Source organism: Triticum dicoccoides, chromosome 6A (genome assembly GCF_002162155.2).
Source record: "Triticum dicoccoides isolate Atlit2015 ecotype Zavitan chromosome 6A, WEW_v2.0, whole genome shotgun sequence".
NCBI lineage: Eukaryota > Viridiplantae > Streptophyta > Magnoliopsida > Poales > Poaceae > Triticum > Triticum dicoccoides.
The window spans coordinates 146,732,778-146,756,288 of NC_041390.1; the positions used below are offsets into that span (position 1 = coordinate 146,732,778).

At 46.6% G+C, this 23,511-nt stretch overlaps 1 protein-coding gene across 2 annotated transcripts; it reads right to left on the reverse strand.

Moving 5' to 3' along the window:
- Positions 1 to 2,149: 2,149 nt before the first annotated feature.
- On the reverse strand, positions 2,150 to 4,928 carry LOC119316323 (F-box protein At4g00755-like). 2 transcript variants are annotated; one of them, XM_037590633.1, is made up of 6 exons: positions 4,722 to 4,928; positions 4,229 to 4,636; positions 3,830 to 4,008; positions 3,423 to 3,541; positions 2,543 to 2,793; positions 2,150 to 2,506 (listed from the first exon to the last, which is right to left on the reverse strand). In XM_037590633.1, exons 1-6 carry the CDS (start codon positions 4,855 to 4,857, stop codon positions 2,439 to 2,441), a joined length of 1,161 nt encoding a protein of 386 aa, XP_037446530.1. In that variant the 5' UTR covers positions 4,858 to 4,928; the 3' UTR covers positions 2,150 to 2,438. The 2 variants fall into 2 exon arrangements, with proteins under 2 accessions (XP_037446530.1, XP_037446529.1); XM_037590632.1 differs by having other exon boundaries at positions 2,150 to 2,793; positions 4,722 to 4,927.
- Positions 4,929 to 23,511: the final 18,583 nt, after the last annotated feature.

Sequence of the window (23,511 nt, forward strand, 5' to 3'; positions counted from 1 at the left end):
GAGGCGACGACACTGGAAGGTTCAGACGTGGTGGAGCAGCTGTCTCCTCCGCGGCAAGGGTAGCCGCGGCTCGGATGCAGTCGGAGGAGGCGGCCCGGATGCAGGCGGAGCAGGCAGTCCGGGTGCAGGCAGAGCAGGACGCATCCCGCCTGAAGCAGGACGCCTTCTGCTCGAAGCAGGCGCCGAGCCAGTGATCCGAAGCCATCCTCACGCTCGGACATTGATTTCATTTTGCCATATCCGGTTTGTTGAACTATGATTTGCTTTGCTTTGTTTCAAACTCTAGCATTTGGACAATTTGTATCGTATGATCGACGTGCATGAATTGTATGGATTTGAGAATCAATGGATTTGAGAATCAGAATTTGCGGTATGTGGATGTGCAGCGCAACATTTGAGGGGTGCCCGATCAGTACCCGCGGATGAGTCCGGACGCCTCCACAGAGTGTTTGAGAGGCCGGATTTGACAAGTCCGGCTGTAGATGCTCTAAAGCCTGGCTGTGAGTTCTCCGTCACATGGAACGAACCTTCGATGTTGGCTTAATTTGTTCTCTGGTGAAATGGGTTTCGTGAGCGCGGATGATTAGGGATGAGAAATTGTTGTGTGGAGAGTTGGCGAAATTGGCAATAGGAATGTCACAGCACTCTAGACTCTTTAGAGTGGTGGCTTTATCTGCCACCGGATGTACGTAATATCTCAACACGCAAATCGTAAATTCATGTTGGGCGGCCAATTCATGTTGGGCAAGGGCCACACCGCAGCCTATATAGCAGTGTGTTCCAACCCAACAGGAAACACCTTTTGTGTTCTACAGTGCATAAAAGAGTCACTCTTCATCACTCAACTAGCACAGTATAAATTCGGTAGATGTTTTGCAAGCAGGCTGCAGCGTGTGCCTCCTTAAACACTGCTCCAAAATTAAGTTAGATACAGTAACCGAGCTTGTCAGCATTGTTCAAGAAGGCAAGCACGATAAACTGTCGTCGTTGCATTATTCCTACACTCTCCGTCCCATAATATATGAGCGCTTTTGACACTCATTAGTGTCAAAAGCGCTCTTATATTATATATGGGACGGAGGGAGTATCATTTAGGTGCCCTGTGCAACAGAAGGAAGCGTTCCTACAAAATTAAAACCCTCTCCATTCACCATGATCCGCACGCCTTCCAGAATTGCCAGCAGCAGAGAGCGAACAGCAGGTGCAGTACGGCATCAGCAGCGCGCAGATAGGTAAACTGATGGAATTGGCAAGATCTGCCATTGTGGGACGCAATACAGATTGCAAATAGAAGAAATGGCAAGATATACTACAATGGAATCCGGTAACTGTAATATAATTAAAGGCTTTGCAGATTCTACCATGACTGAACTGGGCACTGAAATGCTAATGATATCTCTGGTTAAACTATGCCTGAAGAACAACAAACACCAGCATTTCCAGGTTTACGCCTCACAGCATGATAATGCAAATGTTCGGCGGCCAGAGCCAGGACTAATTCAGAAAAGATGAAGGTGATACTTTCAAGGCAAACTGGCGCCACATTTATCTGTAGTATGCATATGAGACAGTGACTCTTCACTAAGAAACTAACCTTATTTTTTGGGGAAAGATGATATGGAGAAGTTATAGAAGGAAATATCCGTCTCATGTATGAAGAAAGCTTCAGTTTGGGCCGTCCATGATGAAGCATAAATGTGATGGAGCACTTCCCTGGTTCATACTCGGATAAAAGGATATCCTTGTGTGATAGATAGTGGCCATGCGAGTTATTTTCCTCTGCCATGTTGACATTCACATGCAAACTAAGGTTTTTGAAATGTTAAATATATATCTAAAGGGACTGGTTGTGGACATGCAACGCCAGATTACGATCCAAGCATGCACAAATATGGAAATCCAATCTATAGTCTCGTTCAAGACTTACCAGGATACCAACATGGTGATTGATGGCATAATGACCCATGCTTCTCAGATGCCATGGTCTTGCGGCCACATCAACACATCAAGGTTCCACCCGGTAATCCCCAAAGGTTCCATAAGCCTGAGTCCCAGGCAAGCTCAAAGGGTAAACGCTCAATGCTGGAGATGCAACTCCACGACGATTAGAATGCATTCAGCATATATATACAGTAAGTCTACAATATCATGAATTCATAGTGTGCCATAAGATTCAGTAATCCATCCGCAAACGGCATTTATTTGAAGAGTAATATATGACAAATACTCACCACTAAACAAAAACACAAGAGAAAACACGAGCAAGCTTGAGCAGAGTTGCAGACCGTAAGAGCAACTTGTCTCGATCAGGTCCTCTAGGTTCGAGAACCGAGGCTTCAGAAATGTTTGCAACAAAGGCTTGCAGAGTTCAGAGGTGTTCACTAAACTACAAAGAGTAAAACCACGGCAGAGTTGTAGCTGCAGTCCAGCACGCAAATCTACTCAAGATAATCATCGTCTGAGATGCCACCTACATCATCCTCATGATCATCGTCTGAGATGCCACCTACATCATCTTCATGATCATCGTCTGAGATGCCACCTACATCATGCATGTAATGTACAGGCTCCAAAAGTGCACTCACTACTACTGCTCTGTGATTCATCTGCCTGTATCTACCAACAAGATAGTGCCACTCCGGCGAGTCTTTGGTATCATCTTGCAAAAAGTCATCGATGGATAGGTCTTTGGCACCCGGTAAGTACTTGAGGATTGAATAACCTTCAGGATCCGAGATTTCAACCATGAAAAGTGGTGAGAGTGAACGCCCCATCACTTCAGCATGGCAAACGCTGTTACATGCAAAAGGGAGAAAAGATACCGATGTTTCAGCATTTCTAATTTACATCATTTCGGGTTTACAAGGCTAATACGCATTTTGAGGCCAACTTTGACCAGCAATTTCACTACCAAAATATTAGTCATATGCCATAATAAATGTATCATCGAATTTGCATTCCAAAAAAGATTTAACGATATAATTTTTATGGCACACAACTCATATACTATTGGTCTAATTGACAGTCAAAATAAATCTCAAAATGCATGCAGGCCTTGTAAACCTAAAAGGAGCGAGTATGCGAGGAGAAGGACCTAAATTGAGCAAACTTTACTACAGGATTCAGATTAACACTTTATAATATTATGCAAGAAACTGACAAGTGCATCTTCTAAATGCTACAGTACAAGCACCACAAAAACATATATGCACCATGATAAAGTGTGAGGACAAAGTTGCAGACAATCATTATTTAATAGAAATAAGTTCCTGACGTGCACAAATTCATTCTTCATGGTGCAGTGAACGAGTATTAAGCTTTGCATTTCCACTAGCAGCCTGAGACTGGAGTTACATCAAGCCTCTGAATTTGGATCATCATGCCATTTTTTGCAAAAGCTAATCATGCCATATTCAACTTACCATATGTAGTACCTATCATCTGCTTCTTGTTTCTGTACTCTGCCCAAGAGTTCAATCATCACCACACCACCAATGCAAAGGACGGGGTGTGGGAGCTTGAAGGATTGTAGTTCGTTTTTCTATCACACCACAAATAGATGGTATCATAAGGTCATCGCTATATCCAATATCAACCAACATGCTAATTTGCTAGAGCATGGCTAGGAGAACTAAAAAGATTACATCATATTAGTGGATCTCGTAATCACAAACTACTGACTCATTGTTTGTCCTAAACATGAGAAATTCTGGCAAAGTGGAGTATAAGAGTTCTTTGACTGAAAAAAGTAACTATGCAAAGTCTCATGGTAGAATTTTCCCATCGATCTGTAGATATATGTCAACAATAAAAGGATGCACCAACTTACCTGTAACATAGGGAACTCTGGCGAAGTGTAAGTCCACATGTATTTTTCATCAGCATTTACCATCTTATTCTCATAATCATCCATTACAAACGTCTCTGATCCTCGCGGAAGCTTGTAATGGCCCATCCGAAATCGCACCACCTTTGAAGAGTATATAGGGTCACCATCCTGAAAAAAGGCTGGCAATTCGAAGCAAGGGGGCATATGAATACTATCGATCAATCACCTGACAGGAAATCTAACCAAGACAGAAATTTGCAGTGCCTTGGGATCCTCAACTAATTTGGGACTATATTTAACCTAATCAATCAAGCAAACAAGTAATGGTGTGCACTATGAAAGAGGTCGAGCAATCTCATTACAATACCACACAGGCTAAATCAATCAATAATAACGCGCCTTGGTACGGCCGCACCCGAATCTCATCGACAATGCAGATGTCAGAGTTGAGCCTGTAGGTAAGGCTCTCCGGCGCCTCCGGGTCGTCCGCCCCGCCGCTCGACCAATAGGACGGGCGGAAATTGATAATCTCCTCCTCGTCGAGGGTGTTTTCCATGGTCTCTGCTGGGAAGTCGTCGGTTCTGGAGGCCCCGATGCAGTCCAAGATGCATTCCGCGGAGGGCTTGGCGGCGGAGTCGGAGACGTAGGCGCCGGCGAGGTTGGAGTATATCCTGTAGTCCCTCTCGTGGCCTGATTCATGGGCGGCGGTTGAAGGCGGCGATCTGGCCACCTCTGCCGCCGCGGCGACGGTGGCGACCTCGGGGCACAGCCGCAGGCAAAGGCTCTTGCTCAAGCCGCTCTCGACCACTGCGTAGAGGAGGGGAAATCAGGGCGCGGCGATGGTATATATTAGAATCGACATCCATCGGAGAGGAGGGCGAGAATCGCTCACCGCATCTGCGCCAGGTTCTGGAGACAGCGGCGGCGCGGACGAGGTCGGCGGGGTGGTCAAGGCGGCCGAAGACGCATGCTGAGACGTCAGGGCCGATCCACTCCAGCAGGTCCGCGCTGCAGCACTCCTCCGCCATGGCGGTTCCTTTCTTCCCGGGGGAAGAAGCGATGGAGAAGTACAACAAGTTTTCGAGGAAGAGAAGAAGGTGGGGACGATAAGGGGATCTTTTTTTTCTATTTATTAGATTCCTTTTTTACTATTACTAGTAAAAAACAATTTGGTAGATGTCTTATCCGTTTACTTCACCTTCATCTTTGGAACCGCCATAGACACAAAGAGCAGCAAGCAAACTCTTTTCAAATCCCCACTACCCTACAGGCTGCAATCCAGTCTCGTCCAATCCTGCTTGTACTCCCTATTTGTCAATCTCTATCAAGTTGGATTAATTTTTCATTGAAGAAAAATACAGATACTCACATAGACGCTTCATTCATATTCACGTGCACCCTATTCAGAGCATCTTCATGAAAAGAGTCGGCGTTTATTAAAATTGATGAAATCATCACACTCTGACTTTTTATTAACTGGATGAGCGCCTACCACTAAAAGAAAATTTAGATTAAATTTTCTAATCCGGCAATCCTCATTATTCAAATCTTGCAATGTTGGATGATCTGTTGTGTTCGCTATATGTTTATATCCTCCGCCTCTATACACGATGCTCAATCCCTATCGTCGCGCTCGCTCATAATCGCCACACCTAAAAAACTGCAAAAGAGGAACATGGTGCAGATAATATACTTCTCTGCTCCTTCTTCAGTCACACACAAGTCATGCAGCCTGGTTTATTTTATTTTGAGAGAATTGCATGACGTCCTCGGCACGATGGCCTCACGTTGAGCTCACTTTCTCTAGTGAGGACTACAAGCATCCTCATGACAAAGGCAGTTGCTCACTGTGTTTTGCCTCGGTCTTTTTTTCGAAAACACTTCTAATCTGTTCATTCATGTGCATAGACCACCTAGCGACAAGTACAAGCACTAAAGCGAGCCAAAGGCCCACCATGTCATCGCCCCTCTGATGTCGCTTGAAGCTACGTCGGTATTTCTCTAAAGAGGAAGGGATGATGCAGCACAGGGCGGCAAGTATTTCTCTCAGATATGAAACCAAAGTTATCGAACCAGTAGGAGAACCAAGCAACACAACGTAAACATCACCTGCACACAAATAACAACTTCTCGCAACCCAACGTGTTAAAGGGGTTGTCAATCCCTTCCAGGGTACGGTGCCTCAAGATAGGCAAACGGACATGAGATAAATTTGTAGTAGATTGATAGATCGAACACCAAATAAAATAAATAAGGATAAATTGCAGCAAGGTATTTTTGGGTTTTTGGTTTAGTAGATCTGAAAATAAACGCAAAGAAAAATATATCGCAAAGGCAAATATATGAGAAAGAGACCCGGTGGCCGTAGGTTTCACTAGTGGGTTCTCTCGAGAAAAATAGCAAACGGTGGGTGAACAAATTACTGTTGGGCAATTGATAGAACTTCAAATACTCATGACGATATCCAGGCAATGATCATTATATAGGCATCATGTCCAAGATTAGTAGACCGACTCCTGTCTGCATCTACTACTATTACTCCACACATCGACCGCTATCCAGCATGCATCTAGTGTATTAAGTTCTTCAAAAAACAGAGTAATGCAATAAGAACGATGACATGATGTAGACAAGATCTATCTATGTAGAGATAGACCTCATCGTTTTATCCTTAGTAGCAACAATACATACGTGTCGGTTCCCTTTCTGTCACTGGGATCAAGCACCGTAAAATCGAACCCACTACAAAGCACATCTTCCCATTGCAAGATAAATAGATCAAGTTGGCCAAACAAGACCCAAATATCGGAGAAGAAATACGAGGCTATAAGAGATCATGCATAAAAGAGATAAAAAAACTGAAATAATTTCATGGATATAAAAAGATAGATCTGATCATAAACTCAAAGTTCATCGATCCAAACAAACACACCGCAAAAAGAGTTACATCATATGGTCTTCAAGAGACCATTGTATTGAGAATCAAGAGAGATAGAAAGAGAGAGAGAGAGAAAGGAAGTCATCTAGCTACTAACTATGGACCCGAAGGTCTACAAAGAACTACTCACGCATCATCGGAGAGGCACCAATGGAGGTGGTGAACCCTATCCGAGATGGTGTCTAGATTGGATCCGGTAGTTCTTGTTGGACATATTCCCTAGAGGCAATCATCACTACTGCAGTGTGCTGACATTGCCTATTGCGGTGCATCCTATGGTGCAAACGTCACGTACGCGACCGAGAAGGCATACGTGCCCACGTTACGCCTTCTGGGAATAGTGTCGCACTTATAACCGTCAGTAATTTTTGAGCATGCGTCCCGTCATATTCCAAATTACAAACCTGTTCACACCGATCAAAACCTAAACGATTTCCCACTTAGGAGTGTATTACTACATGGTTATAAATACTACTACTCCAAGATGATCGCGTATTCCTCCTCAACTCCTCATCCACAAAAAGTCAAAAACAAACAAGTCATTCATCATCGTTCCCTTGTGTCCGCCATGGCTAGCGTGAGTTCTAGGTCGAGAGATTGCCACCAGGGAGAGGTGAGCCTGGAAACGGGAGCACGAGAGATGTCCCGCCTCGCCGCGAAAGCAGCCAACATGTCCCGTCGCACGGCCGTAGCAGCAGAGAGGTCCCGTCGCGCCGCCGAAGCAGCACGGAGGACCGCCGCACCGTCGATGCAGCAGACTGGTCCGGCCGTGCCGCGTAAGCAGAAGAGATGTCCCGCCGCGCGGCGGATGCAACAGAGATGTCCTCCCGCGTCGCGGCGGCCTGGGAAAATGCCTCGCGGGCAGGCGAGGACTCTTATAGGCGCATGCGTGCCCTCATCCTTAGGCAAATGGATCAGATCTCCAGGTGGGCGAGGTTGCAGGATGACCCTCAAGCCTCGTTTGAACAGTCTACCGGATGTCATCCGACAACTAAAAAAGAGCAATGCGAAGCTCCGGGCCGAGCGCGACCTACTGAGAGCGAAGATCGTCGGAAGTGCGGAGCAGCAGGAGTAGACCACTGCCTTGTTGAAGAGGACCGGCGTCATCGTCGAGAAACTTATGGACGAGAATGTCATGTTGTGCATCGAGCGCACAAGGCGGGTGGAGAAATCCGTGGATACTCTCAACCAGCATCTTGAGGACATGAAAGAGCTCGTCGTCGCCTGCCGCGGAGACTAGTTATCTTCCTTCTTCTTCTGCCCTTGTGTATATCGGGCGTTGCCGCATGTGACTTTTTTTAATTATGTTTATAAATATGTAAGACAATTATTATCCAATGTCATCATCCTTATATTTATCATGCTTGCTATAAGTCACAGTCGATGCTATATAGGTCCGTCGGATCTTACATCAAGATCCGTGCAAAACTTTCTTTTCAGATTTTTATTTTTCTCTCTTAAATCTCAGTCCAGTGAGACATATAGCCACACCGTAGAACAGGTGCTCGAGCGCCATTAATGAAGACGTTGGGAGGGAGGTGTGCGGCGGGTAGCGGTCAAAAGGGCTCTCCTCCCAATGAGCACGCGCAGGGGTCTGATCGCACGCCTCCCGTACTCAAATAGCTACCCCGCACGGCACCTCCTAACCAATAAAAAAGGGGACGTGTGGCCGTACGTAATTGGTAAGTCGAACGCCCATGGTTTCAATAATATGTGTGTCTCCGATTTGTAACGTGATAGCACTTGTTCCAAAATGACTTTGTTGATTGTTAATGTGCACGCCTTCGCAAATCGGATAGAAAAATTACCACAGCATGTTGGTGCCATGTCATGAGACCATGCCAAGTTTCATGATTTTCATGCGTGTTTTGGAATTACAGGAATTAAAAAACAAGTTTCTCAATCTTTCCGGCCGAGCCACGACGCCCAGATGTTTGAATTTCACTCTCATCACTTACATGGGACCTAGAAATTCACCCAAGGACACACATGTGATTTTTCAAACAACTTTGGTACACTGGAGCATGTGCTTGTAGTTCAAATTTGAATTATGCACATTAAATACCCAGAAACTCAATTAATATATAAAAAAGGTCAAACGAACCCGGAATAATTCCAAAATTTAGCATGGTACTTCTATTTGGTCTAATTTGGCTGTGTAAAAAAATTAAGGCGGAAGAGGGCAGTGTACGTATGTCGTTTCGCACATGGAGGTGACACATTCCCTCTCAGAACCATGAGCCTTCTTGAGGGAAGCTCCGGTTTGCAAGAAGCTTACACCAAAGCTAGTCCCAATTCGGCCAAAAAAATTACCGCAGCATGTTGGTGTCATGTCATGACACAATGCCAAGTTTCATGATTTTCAGACATGTTTTGAAATTACAGGAATTAAAAAATCAAGTTTCTCAATCTTTCCGGCTGAGCCACGACGCTCACATGTTTGAATTTCACTCTTATCTCTTGCATGGGACCTAAAAATTCACCCAAGGACACACATGCGATTTTTCAAACAACTTTGGTGCACTGGAGCCTGTGCTTATAGTTCAAATTTGAATTATGCACATTAAATGCCCAGAAACTCAATTAATATATTAAAAAGGCCAAACAAATCCAAAATAATTTCAAAATTTAACACGGTAATTCTATTTGGTCTAATCTGGCTGTGTAAAAAAATAAGGCGGGAGAAGGCAGTGTACGTATGTCGTTTTGCACACGGCGGTGACACGTTCCCTCTCGGAACCACGAGCCTTCTTGAGGGAAGCTCTGGTTTGCAACAAGCTTACACCAAAGCTTGTCCCAACTCGGCCAAAAATATTACCGCAGTATGTTGGTGCCATGTCATGAGACCATGCCAACTTTCATGATTTTCAGGCGTGTTTTGGAATTACAGGAATTAAAAAACCAAGTTTCACAATCTTTTCGGCCGAGCCACAACGCCCAGATGTTTGAATTTCACTCCCATCTTTTGCATGGGACTTAGAAATTCATCCAAGGACACACATGTGATTTTTCAAATAACTTTGGTGCACTGGAGCATGTGCTTGTTGTTCAAATTTGAATTATGCATGTTAAATGCCCAAAAACTCAATTAATGTATTAAAAAGGCCAAACGAATCCGGAATAATTCCAAAATTTAGCACGGTACTTCCATTTGGTCTAATCTGCCTGTGTAAACAAATAAGGCGGGAGAAGGCAGTGTGCGTATATCATTTCGCACATGGCGGTGACACGTTCCCTCTCGGAACCACGAGCCTTCTTGAGGGAAGCTCCGGTTTGCAAAAAGCTTACACCAAAGCTAGTCCCAATTCGGCCAAAAAAACTATCACAGCATGTTGGTGCCATGTCATGAGACCATGCCAAGTTTCATGATTTTCAGGCATGTTTTGGAATTACAGGAATTAAAAACCAAGTTTCTCAATTTTTCTGGCCGAGCCACGATGCCCAGATGTTTGAATTTCACTCCCATCTCTTGCATGGGACCTAGAATTTCACCCAAGGACACACATGTGGTTTTCAAACAACTTTGGTGCATAGGAGCACGTGCTTGTAGTTCAAATTTGAATTATACATATTAAATACGCAGAAACTCAATTAATGTATAAAAAAGGCCAAACAAACACGAAATAATTCCAAAATTTAGCACGATACTTCTATTTGGTCTAATATGCCCGTGTAAAAAAATTAAGGCAGGAGAAGGCAGTGTACGTATGTCGTTCCGCACATGGAGGTGACACGTTCCCTCTCAGAACCAGGAGCCTTCTTGAGGGAAGCTCCGGTTTGCAATAAGCCTAAACCAAAGCTTGTCCTAATTCAGCCAAAGAAATTACCGCAGCACATTGTTGCCATGTCATGACACCATGCCAAGTTTCATGATTTTCAGGCGTGTTTTGGATTTACAGGAATTAAAAAAACCAAGTTTTTCAATCTTTCGGGCCGAGCCACGACGCCCAGATGTTTGAATTTCACTCCCGTCTCTTGCATGGGACTTAGAAATTCACCCAAAGACACACATGTGATTTTTCAAACAACTTTGATGCACCGGAGCACGTGCTTATAGTTCAAATTTGAATTATGCACATTAAATGCCCAGAAACTCAATTAATGCATAAAAAGGCGAAACGAACACGGAATAATTCCAAAATTTAGCACGATACTTCTATTTGGTCTAATATGCTAGTGTACAAAAATTAAGGCGGGAGAAGGTAGTGTACGTATGTCGTTTCGCACACGGAGAGGACACGTTCCCTCTCGGAACCAAGAGCCTTCTCGAGGGAAGCTTCGGTTTGCAAGAATCTTACACCAAAGATTGTCCCAATTTGACCAAAAAAATTACTGCAGCCTGTTGGCACCATGTCATGACACCTTGCCAAGTTTCATGATTTTTAGCCGTGTTTTGGATTTACAGGAATTAAAATACCAAGTTTTTCAATCATTCCGGTCGAGCCACGACACCCAAATGTTTGAATTTTATTCTCATTTCTTGCATGGGACTTATAAATTCACCCAAAGACACACATGTGATTTTTCAGCAAACTTTGATGCATTGGAGCATGTGCTTGTAGTTCAAATTTGAATTATACACATTAAATGCCCAAAAACTCAATTAATGCATAAAAATGCCAAACGAACCCGGAATAATTTCAAATTTAAACACGACACTCATGTACTAGTTGCATGTTCACTGTACGTAAATTTTCTAGCAATTCAAACACCATCCTTTCCCTCCGTAACACCATTTTGTTTTTCAAAACATAATGAAAAAAACAGGTATACCACAAATAGTTTACTAGAAAGAATCGTGTGGGATGCAATATAAAATATCTTGGCGCACCGTCTTGTCTGGCTTACGCAGGAAGCTTCGTCGTCTACAGTTCACCGCCCCCGCTTGAACCACACTTACGCGCCAGTTTCTCGCGGCACCGAGCGAAATTTTTTTGCCACCATGGAAATATCTATCTCCCCGCCCCCTCCCTCCTACCAAAAGCCACATTTCCACTGTTCCTCCATGCTTTCCAAGTTCAAACCTTCACTGCTGCTTACTGGTAACTCAGCCTTCTTACCGGCGACCCTTCTTCTTACAGCACCGGTGACCCTTCTTCTTGTAGCACCGCCTCCTCGCCGTCGACCCTTCTTCTTGCTGCGCGGCCTCGTCGATATGGTCAGGTAATCCACACCCCACCCACACCATCCTCCTCCTTTTCCGTCCCACATGCCCCGACTGACGGAGCGACACCTTCCACCAAAATCACTACCCCCCTCCTCCAATTAAGCGCCGCCCACAGCTATTTTACACGCAGTATAACGTGGAGCTGGGTAGCATGCGGCCACAAGCGCGAACGAGGTCGCTATGGCTGCCATGTGTGTCGACCGCCAGATCTTGGAGGAGGACCTCGTCTTCGAGGCCATCGTCGACACCTCCATGCGGTTGTCTACTTTAAAATATAGTTCGTGATGTTTTCTTGAGGCCACCGCTAGTGCCTTCTAGTGATTTTCCTTTGTAATGTTAATATGCAATCTGATGTTCAGTTAACAGTTTGGTCCTCTGAAATGTAATGTTCAGTTAACACTTTGGTCCAACAATTTCTACATTTCATAGTACTGTTCTCAAGCATTCTTTGTTTTGTTAACTGTCTTATCTTCTAGTACATGTTTCTATTCTGCAATTTCGTGCTCAGTTAACTATTTTGGTTCATTTGGTCTACTGTCCATTTAACTGTTTGGTTCAGTTCTGCAATTTGATTTTCATTTGTTGTGGGTACAATTTTGTATTGTCATGCATGTGACACCAATCGAATTTGGCTGTACTCAATACATATTCTACTGATAGTATGGCAACTCTCAGTTAACCTGATCAAGATCTTCCTTATGTGTGTTGCAGGGAAACAATGGGAGACAATGCGGTTTACCATCGAGGTTTGTTCAAGTAGGTTCCTTTGGTAATATCGCATTATTGGGCAGTTGCAGGAATCATTCTAATATTTAGGTTTCTTACAATTTGGTCACATGTAGGTCCTGCTGTCAGAGGCTTAGACCCACTGTTCGACCCTTTTTGCATATGGGGAAATGAGATGTCCATGAATATCAGTCAAGTCAAGAAACTTAGAAATATTGTTAGGATGAAGAAACTTGCGACGAATAATGGCAAGATCTTTGTTTGCACAATGAAGAAGACATCAGTCAACTATAAGATGGTACCAACTCTTTTACCTTGTTTTTACCCCTTGCGCCACTTCAAAATTTACAACAACGATTTATGCATAGCTTTGTTTTCAGTACTTTTCAAAGCAGTTCACCGATGATTACCTCTCAAACCACCTGCATGGTCAAGAGGTGAGGAAGGTATTCATTCAACACCCACGGTACAATATTGAAGTCTTGCTGAAGAGGACGAAGTTTGGGCGGGCAATTATCCATAGCCACTGGCCTAAAGTTGTGAGGACATTCAACATCACCGAAGGCTCAATATTTGCCTTCCGCTTCTGCAGTTTCCCAGATGAGATTCATCTGTCTATTTACCATGTATGATGCTACTTTCCAAAGGTTTTTGATGTTGCATGTGAAACTTGGTGTTGTTGTGTAATGGCGTAACTGAGTGATGAAGCTAACTGATGTAATTCGATTATGAAATCCTGGTTGCTTTTATAAGGATATGAAATATCTGGCGTGTTTTATAAGAAATATCAGTTTGATTAGTGCATGGATTATCAATAATATGCTAATTACCCTGCTTATTGGGGTTTTCTATTGCAAACGGTTACTCAGACAACACCGTGGGCGATGAACTCAAACAACCCGCACGCTTTCTAGAAAGTAGGAGTGTTTGATCAACTAACAATCACACACGGCTTCCGGCAGTGAACTGTTTGCGTTATGCCACCTTGCAAAACCATTTCCACACAAAGAACTGTGTGGGATGTACATACCTACGGAAATGATTTTCTGAGATTCACCGTGTGGGATGTACATACATACGGAAATGATTTCAGGGATTCACCGTCTGGGATGTACATACCTATGAAAATGATTTCTGGGATTCACCGTGTGGGATGTACATACCTACGGAAATGATTTCTGGTATTCACCGTGTGGGATGTACATACCTACGGAAATGATTGGGTTTCCATGCCTCGCCCGATCGCACACGGCCCCAGCCTGGGTCCCAGGAGGGCCTATCCCCGACGATTTCTGGGTCGTGTGGGAAGGACCCCCCTATCGCCCACACTCACTTGGCGACGGTTCCAAATGCCGTCACGGAAAGGGGTCTTAAACCGTTTGTTTAGGACGTCGTTGTACCAGTGCATGTATGATGATATTTCCTATGTGTTTATGAATAAAGTTAGTCCTTGGACATTATCAATGATGTGTATCAGTAAGTACGTGACTTGTTTGTGAGACTATGCATTGTATGATGAACGTCCTAAAAGGTCCCTAGTCGAAAGGGTTGTGTGGACGCGTAGCCGACTAGACTAGCATATGACACGGTCGATGGCTTGGTCCCACTAGCGATGGAGCATTGGATACTAACCGGATAATATGGACTCGGAAGGATCTAGTCGGATTCGATGTAGTCGGATCCGAGTTAAGATAAGGTTCGAGTCGGACAGACCCAACTATGAGACGCAACGATATGTCATCTGTGAGTCTCTAGTACAACATACGTTCTATGTCCTAAGACCTGAGCTGGCGCATGTACTCGGGATGATGACTGATAACCCACAAGTATAGGGGATCAATTGTAGCCTCTTTCGATAAGTAAGAGTGTCGAACCCAATAAGGAGCTAAAGGTAGAACAAATATTCCCTCAAGTTCTATCGACCACCGATACAACTCTACGCACGCTTAATGTTTGCTTTATCTACAACAAGTATGAAACTAGAAGTACTTTGTAGGTGTTTTTGGATAGGTTTGCAAGATAATAAAGAGCGTGTAAATAAAAAGTAGGGGCTGTTTAGGTAAAGAAGCAATAAAGTTAGTATAGCGAGCGTGGAAAAGTGGTGGTAGGAGTTCCGAAATTGTCCCTAAGCAATCGACTACTTTACTAGACCGATAGCAAGTTTTATGTGGGAGAGGCCACTGCTAGCATGTCACCCCTGACTTGGAATTCTATGCACTTATGATTGGAACTATTAGCAAGCATACGCAACTACTAATGTTCATTAAGGTAAAACCCAACCATAGCATTAAGATATATTGGTCCCCCTTCAATCCCGTATGCATCAATTTCTATGCTAGGTTGAAGCTTCTGTCACTCTTGCCCTCCAATACATAGTCCTATCAACATACAACTAACCCTATGGTGTGATCCACGCGCGCACTCAATGATGGGCACCAAAGGATAGCAACATAACCACAAGCAAATTAAATCAATCGTGGTAATTCATCAACCACCGATAGGACAACGAAAATCTATTCAGACATCATAGGATGGCAACACATCATTGGATAATAATATGAAGCATAAAGCACCATGTTCAAGTAGAGGGTACATCGGGTTGCGAGAGAGTGGACCGCTGTAAATAGAGGGGGGAAGGTGATGGAGATGTTGGTGAAGATGGCAGAGGTGTTGGTGTAGATTGCGGTGATGATGATGGCCCCCGGCGGCGTTTCGGCGCCACCGGAAGCGAGGGGGAGAGAGCCCCCCTCTTCCTCCTCCTTCTTCTTCTTCCTTGACCTTCTCCCTAGATGGTAGAAGGGTTTCCCCTCTGGTCTATGGCCTCCATGGCATGGAAGGGGCGAGAGCCCCTCCGAGATTGGATCTGTCTCTCTGTCTCTCTCTGTTTCTGCGCTCGGGATTCTGCCCTTTCACCATTTCTTATATATCCGGAGATCCGTAACTCCGATTGGATTGAAACCTTCGCCTAGATTTTTCTCTGAAAATTAGCTTTCTTGCAGCCAAAGAAGAGCAGCAACCGCCTTACGAGGGCCCACGAGGGTCAGGGGCGCGCCCCCCTGCCTCGTGGCCCCCTCGGACACCTTCTCGCGTTAATTCTTCTTCACATATTTCACAAATATTCCAAAAATATTCTCTGGCCGTTTTTATCCCGTTTGGACTCCGTTTGATATGGATATTCTGCGAAACAAAAAACATGCAATAAACAGGAACTAGCACTGGGCACTGGATCAATATGTTAGTTCCAAAAATAGTATAAAAAGTTGCCAAAAGTATATAAAAGTTGTATAATATTGGCATGGAACAATCAAAAATTATAAATAGGACGGAGACGCATCAGCATCCCCAAGCTTAATTCTTGCTCGTCCTCGAGTAGGTAAATGATAAAAAAGATAATTTTTGATGTGGAATGCTACCTAGCATAATCTTGATCATGTAATCTAATCATGGCATGAATATTAAGACACGAGTGATTCAAAGAAATAGTCTATCATTTGACATTAAGAAAAAAATACTTCAAGCATACTAACCAAGCAATTATATCTTATCAAAATAACATAGCCAAAGAAAGCTCATCCCTACAAAATCATATAGTCTGGCTATGCTCCATCTTCACCACACAAAGCATTCAAATCATTCACAACCCCGATGACAAGCCGAGCAATTGGTTCATACTTTTTAACGTGCTTCAGCCTTTTCAACCCTCACGCAATACATGAGTGCAAGCCATGGACATAGCACTATGGGTGGAATGGAATATGATGATGGAGGTTTGTGTGAGAAGACAAAAGGGAGAAAGTCTCACATCAACGCGGCTAATCAATGGGCTACGGAGATGCCCATCGATTGATGTCAATGTGAGGAGTAGGGATTGCCATGCAATAGATGCACTAGAGCTATAAGTGTATGAAAGCTCAAACTGAAACTAAGTGGGTGTGCATCCAACTTGCTTGCTCATGAAGACCTAGGGCATTTGAGGAAGCCCATCATTGGAATATACAAGCCAAGTTCTATAATGAAAATTCCCACTAGTATATGAAAGTGATAACTCAAGAGACTCTCTATATGAAGAACATGGTGCTACTCTGAAGCACAAGTGTGGTAAAAGGATAGTAACATTGCCCCTTCTCACTTTTTCTCTCATTTTTTTTTCTTTTTTTCTTTTTTTGGTGGGCTTCTTTGGCCTCTCTTTTTTTTATTTGAAGTCCGGAGTCTCATCCCGACTTGTGGGGGAATCATAGTCTCCATCATCCTTTCCTCACTGGGGCAATGCTCTAATAATGATGATCATCACACTTTTATTTACTTACAACTTGATACTAGAACAAAGATATTACTCTATATGAATGCCTCCGGCGGTATACCGGGATGTGCAATGATCTAGCGTAGCAATGACATCAAAAAAATGGACAATCCATGAAAACATCATGCTAGCTATCTTACGATCATGCAAAGAAATATGACAATAAACGCTCAAGTCATGTATATGATGATGATGGAAGTTGCATGGCAATATATCTCGGAATGGCTATGGAAATGCCATGATAGGTAGGTATGATGGTTGTTTTGAGGAAGATATAAGGAGGTTTATGTGTGATAGAGCGTATCGTATCACGGGGTTTGGATGCACCGGCGAAGTTTGCACCAACTCTCGAGGTGAGAAAGGGCAATGCACGGTACCGAAGAGGCTAGCAATGATGGAAGGGTGAGAGTGCGTATAATCCATGGACTCACATTAGTCATAAAGAACTCATATACTTATTGCAAAATTTTATTAGCCCTCAAAGCAAAGTACTACTACGCATGCCCCTAGGGGGATAGATTGGTAGGAAAAGACCATCGCTCGTCCCCGACCGCCACTCATAAGGAAGACAATCAGTAAATACCTCATGGTCCAACTTCGTTACATAACGGTTCACCATACGTGCATGCTACAAGACTTGCAAACCTCAACACAGGTATTTATCAATTTCACAATTACTCAACTAGACCTACTCTAATATCACCACCTTTATATCGCAAAACTATTACAAGGAATCAAACATATCATATTCAGTGATCTACAAGTTTTATGTAGGATTTTATGACTAACCATGTGAATGACCAGTTCATGTCATCTCTCTAAATAGATATAAGTGAAGCAAGAGAGTTTAATTCTTTCTACAAAAGATATGCCCACGCTCTAACACATATAAGTGAAGCAAAAGAGCATTCTACAAATGGCGGTTTTCTATGTGAAGAGAAACAGGCAATCCAAACTTCAAATGATATAAGCGAAGCACATGAAGCATTCTATAAAGCATACTCAAAAGATTTAAGTGAAGTGTAAAGAGCATTCTATAAATCAACCAAGGACTATCTCATACCAGCATGGTGCATAAAAGAAAAATTAAAACTAAATGCAAAAGACGCTCCAAAATTTGCACATATCGCATGAACGAAACGAATCCGAAAACATACTGATACTTATTGAAGAAAGATGGGATGCCTTCCGGTGCATCCCCAAGTTTAGACGCTTGAGTCTCCTTGAATATTTACTTGGGGTGCCTTGGGCATCCCCAAGCTTGAGCTCTTGCCTCTCCTTCTTCTCCTCACATCGAGACATCCTCGATTTTTGAACACTTCATCCACACAAAACTCAACAGAAAACTCAGTAAGATCCGTTAGTATAATGAAGCAAATCACTACTCTAAGTACTGTTGCAAACCAATTCATATTTTTTTGCATTGTATCTACTGTAATATAACTTTTCCATGGCTTAATCCACTGATATAAATCGATAGTTTCATCAAAACAAGCAAACTATGCATCAAAAACAGAATCTGTCTTAAACAGGACAGTCTGTAGTAATCTGAACATTCACCATACCCCTGGTACTCCAAAAATTCTACCAAAGTTAGGAAAAATAAAAAATTTGTATAGAAAGACAGTGAAAAATGTTTCAGAACCGTTTGACGTTCCAGTAAAAAATGTAAAATCACGCACTACAGCCAAAGTTTCTGTCCTGCACCGTACAAACCAACAAACAAAGTAAACATCCTAAAGGCAAATCTTGGCACATTATTTTTATTTTTAAACCTTATAAAAGAACACAAAAGAATTAAATGACTCTCTAAAACTTCCGGGTTGTCTCCCTGGTAGCGCTTTATTTAAAGCCATTAAGCTAGGCATGTAGTGCTCAAGTAATGGATCCACCCGGATCCCAAGGTATATCAAAGCCAATTTTAATTAAAAATGATTTGTAATTTAGTAGTGAGCACAAAGTAACATAAATCATGTAATGACGGAGTCTAACTCTCTTCCTATGCATCGGCATGTCATACAAGAACAATTCATGCACATCAAGTAAAGGCCAATACATAACATAAGCAGTTTCTTGCAATTTTATCGTGTGGGAAACATAGAGAGGTGGAGATATAGTTCCTCTCTCATAATAATTGCAAGTAGGAGCAGAAAGCACATGCATATTATATCTATCAAAATCATAATGTGTAGTAGTAAAACGCAACCCATCAATATAATCCTTAACAAGAGTAAACTTCTCCGATATAGTGTAGTCGGGAGAATTCAAAAAGATAATAGGACTATCATGCGTGGGTGCAATAGCAACAATTTCATGTTTAACATAAGGAACTATAGAAAGTTCATCTCCGTAAGCATAATTCATATTGGCATCTTGGCCACAAGCAGCAAGCATCATCAAAAGGGGATATTTCAAAAGAACCAATGGGATCATAATAGTTATCATAGCAATCATCCTTCAGTAAGCACGAAGGGAAATTAAACAATGCATGAGTTGAAGAGTTACTCTCATTAGAAGGTGGGCACGGGTGATCAATCCGCTCTTCCTCCTTTTGTTCTTCGCTCTCCTCCTCATCTTTTTCATCCGATGAGCTCACAATGTCATTAATTTCTTCTTCCATAGACTTGTCGGAGTAAATAGCCATGGGTAGCCTAGCCGGCTTCCCCTGGCCCTTCTGAAAAAATTGCGAGCCCGTCCGGCTCTCAAGAATCCAAGACATGGAGCCGCCTTCCCCTTGCTGGCTGCCATCCAGGCCGGCTTTTGGAAGGCGGCCCGACTTTATCCCTCATGAAGGAAGCCACGGGAGGGCCGACTTCGGGAAGCCGACCATGAGAAGGCCGACTCCAAGAAGTCGGCTCCCATAAAGCAGTCGAGACCGTACCCTCAAAGTTTGCACCCACCTAACGGCAGTGCGACGGGGCGTGGCTACAGTGAAGCCTGCCACCCCCGAATCCCGGAGCACGCTTGGCACAGTGCGCCGTACGGAGTAGGCATGACCCGTCCGGCGCGGCACTGTTGCCATGTTGACTTTGGTATCACCCACGACGGGTCGCCAGCGTGGCCCACAGATGGTGGGCCCCTTCGGGCAGAGAGACGCCCGAAGGCGGCCACGCCTCCAACCAGTCGGCCTAAGACAGAGCCGGCTCCCCGCAGCCGGCTTGCCGCCTCCCTTGAAGGAGACGCCCCATTAAGGAGACAAGACGCGGTGAGGCTACAGCGATCGCCCGACGGGCGGCGGCACTGTAGCCGCGCCTACCACGACGAAGCCCACGTCACCAAGATGGAGCGACAGTAACTAGCCGCCGATCAGGCCCTGGACAGTGGGGCCTGCCTGTCGACCAAGGGGCCGGCAGCCGGTGGGACCCACCAGTCGGCGAGCCCCAGCAGCCGGCGCAGGAGCCGGCGAGCGCAGTCATAGACAGCTGGGCCCCGCGCCCAGTCGGATTACCATTGTACCCCCGGGGGTAGGCCTATATAAACCCCCCGGGGCACCCATGCAAAGGGTTCGACCCCCTGCTAGTTCGAGACACCCCACAAGGAGAAGAAGCAGGCTAGCCGTGCCCTTCTTCCTCCTCCCACCAAACAGCTCGAGGAGCATTGTGTAGCTAGATCATGCGGAGACCCCGCAGAGCAGCAGTAGGGGTGTTATCTCCACGGAGAGCCCCGAAGCTGGGTAAGATCCGTCGGCGTGCATGTCTTCGCCTTATCCCGTTTCTAGGCACCGGCGATGTCTTACTGGCTCCCACAATGATAAGCCATCCGTTGGCATATGTCGCACCTACCACCCGACATTTGGCGCCCACCGTGGGGCCAGGTGCACCATCATCCGGAGACCTGTTCTGGACGGGAACCTTCTTCCTCCCCCGTGAGAGTAGCCAGCCCGGCACGCCCGATGGCGCTTGCCACGATGCGCTGCAAGGCGCCACCAGCGTCTGCGCGGCGAGCAGCCTCGCTGATCTCCTCGACGAAACCCTCATCTCCAACGAGCTCGCCTCCGATGCGGGCACCGACCACCTCGCCAACCTTCTCGGCCAGCTCCATGTCTCCAGCGAGCCTGCTATGGACCTGGAGTCGGTTGGCTCCACTGACCCGATGCCTGTCGACTCCGACACGGCCTCGTTCGACACCTTCCCCACCAACGTCATGATCTACAATGACCCGCTTCCCCGAGCCGGTGGCGGCGACACTGTCACCACCGAAGTGATGGTTGTCGGCCACGGCGGCCCGGCCGACGAGAGCGACCACGACGCCCCGCACGCGGCGGCCCACGACTTGTCCACCCACCTCCCGGCTAATGCCGACGACGAAGCACTGGAGGCACGCCGCCTCGCCCTCCTCGCAGAGGGCCGGAGGCTGGCTTCCGTAAGACGCCTCACTGAGGCCTACCAGCGCGAAGCTGACCGCGCCGCCTTAGGCACGCCGGCCCTGGGCGGGCCAAGCCGGGCCGGCCTTGTCAAGCAACGTGGCGCCGTCATCGCCGACACACTGGGAGTTGACCGCCCGGTCTATGCCACTCTGCTCGAGAACTTGCATGCCGCCCAGGCGGCCGTAGACGAGTTGGACGGCTTGGAGGCCGAAGACCTCCCCCACATGACCCGGCGCATCCAGCAGCTGATTGATGCAGCCGCAAAGTGGCACGAAGCCGACGCCCGCGTGGAAAGCCCTCTCCCGCGCCGAGATCACGGCGCAACGTCCCAGACACCGACTACGAGCAACAGCCGCGCGCGGCGCGAGAAAGAGCCGGCTACCAGCCGCAGCCGGACCCGAATCTCCATCGAACGAGATGCGGACGGCCATCCCCGAGCCATGGAATGGCGGGGCAACCCGCCTCCGCCTCCACCCCGTGGAGAGAGATATCCCGCCCTGCCACCAGTGGCGCACCCGACTCTCAGCGGCCGGCTAGGCCGCCGCGAAGGAGTCGGCGAGAACGACGCCCGCCATCGGATCGACCGCCTGGCGCGATCCCTGGCGTTGGAAGAAGAAGACAATGTCGGCCCGCCTTGTTTCGGCCCCCGCATCCGCGACGAGCCCTTCCCAAAGGGTTCTCACTCCCAAGAGACACGCCCAAGTACAACGGCTCCGTGAAGCCGGAAGATTGGTTGATCGACTACTCCACAGCGGTTAGCATAGCCAACGGCAACCGGCGCGTTGCCGTGAAGTACGTGCCCCTCATGTTGCAAGGCACGGCGCGGACCTGGCTCAACAGCCTCAAGCCGCGCAGCATCAACAGCTGGCTAGATTTCACCGAAGCTTTCATCCGCAACTTCACCAGCACCTACAAGCGGGCTCCCAAGCCCAGACAGCTCTCCTTGTGTGTACAAGGCCCCGTCGAGTCCACTCGCGACTACCTCACGCGTTGGGCCGAGCTCCGCAACTCTTGTGAAGGGGTGCACGAGGTGCAAGCCATAGAATACTTCACAGCCGGATGCCGAGAAGGCACCCTCCTCAAGCACAAGCTCCTCTGCGACGAGCCGACTACCCTTGACGAGCTTCTGGACATAGCGGACAAGTACGCCACCGCCGACTCCTCGATGAAGACCGAGCTTTGGGTAGACGCGTCCGGGAAAGTACTTAACCCGGCGCCCAAGACGCCGGCTGGGGATTCCGGCCGACGCCCACACTCGAACGACCACAAGCGCAAGGGCCCCGCGCCGCCTCCCGCCAGTCGGCAGTGGCCACAATTGAAGACGCGCCGCCTGAAGGGCGACCCGCGCCCAAGAAGCCCAAGGGCGGCAGGGCGGCTTGGCAGCCTGCCTTCTCCTACGAGCAAACTCTCGACGCCCCCTGCAAGTTCCACAGCGGCGCGAAGCCGTCCAACCACGCGACCCGGAAGTGCCATTGGCTCACCCGAATCTCTAAAGGCAAGGGGCTCGTGCCGCCTTCGCCTGCCAGCCCACCGCCTCCGGCCCCGCCGCCTCCGGCCGCTCGGCCCGCAGTCGGAGCCGTGCACGACGAATTCCCCGACGAGCAAGCAACCTACATCGTCTTTACCAGCCAGCCCGAAGACCGGCGCAGTAGACGCCGAGAGCACCAGGAAGTCAGCGTGGTCGCTGCCAACCCCGTCGGACACATGCATTGGTCAGAAAAGCCCATCAGCTGGAGCCGGGCCGACCATCCAGAGGTGATGCCGTCTCCAGGCTCTTATGCCTTGGTCCTGGAAGCCACCCTTGCAACAGACAAACGCGCCGCCCGCTTCTCCCGTGTGTTGATAGACGGCGGGAGCAGCATCAACATCCTGTACCGTGACACCCTGGAGAAGCTAAACGTCAAGACGAAGCAGCTCATGCCTACTCGGACAGTGTTTCATGGCATCGTACCCGGCCTGTCCTGCGCCCCCATTGGCAAGATCAAGATTGATGTACTTTTCGGGGACAAGGAGCATTTCCGCCGGGAAGCGATCTGGTTTGAAGTGGTGGACCTGGAGAGCCCTTACCATGCATTGCTTGGCCGACCCGCCTTGGCCAAATTCATGGCAGTTCCCCACTATGCATACCTCAAGATGAAGATACCAAGCACCAAAGGCGTCATCACCATAGCCGGCGATTACAAGA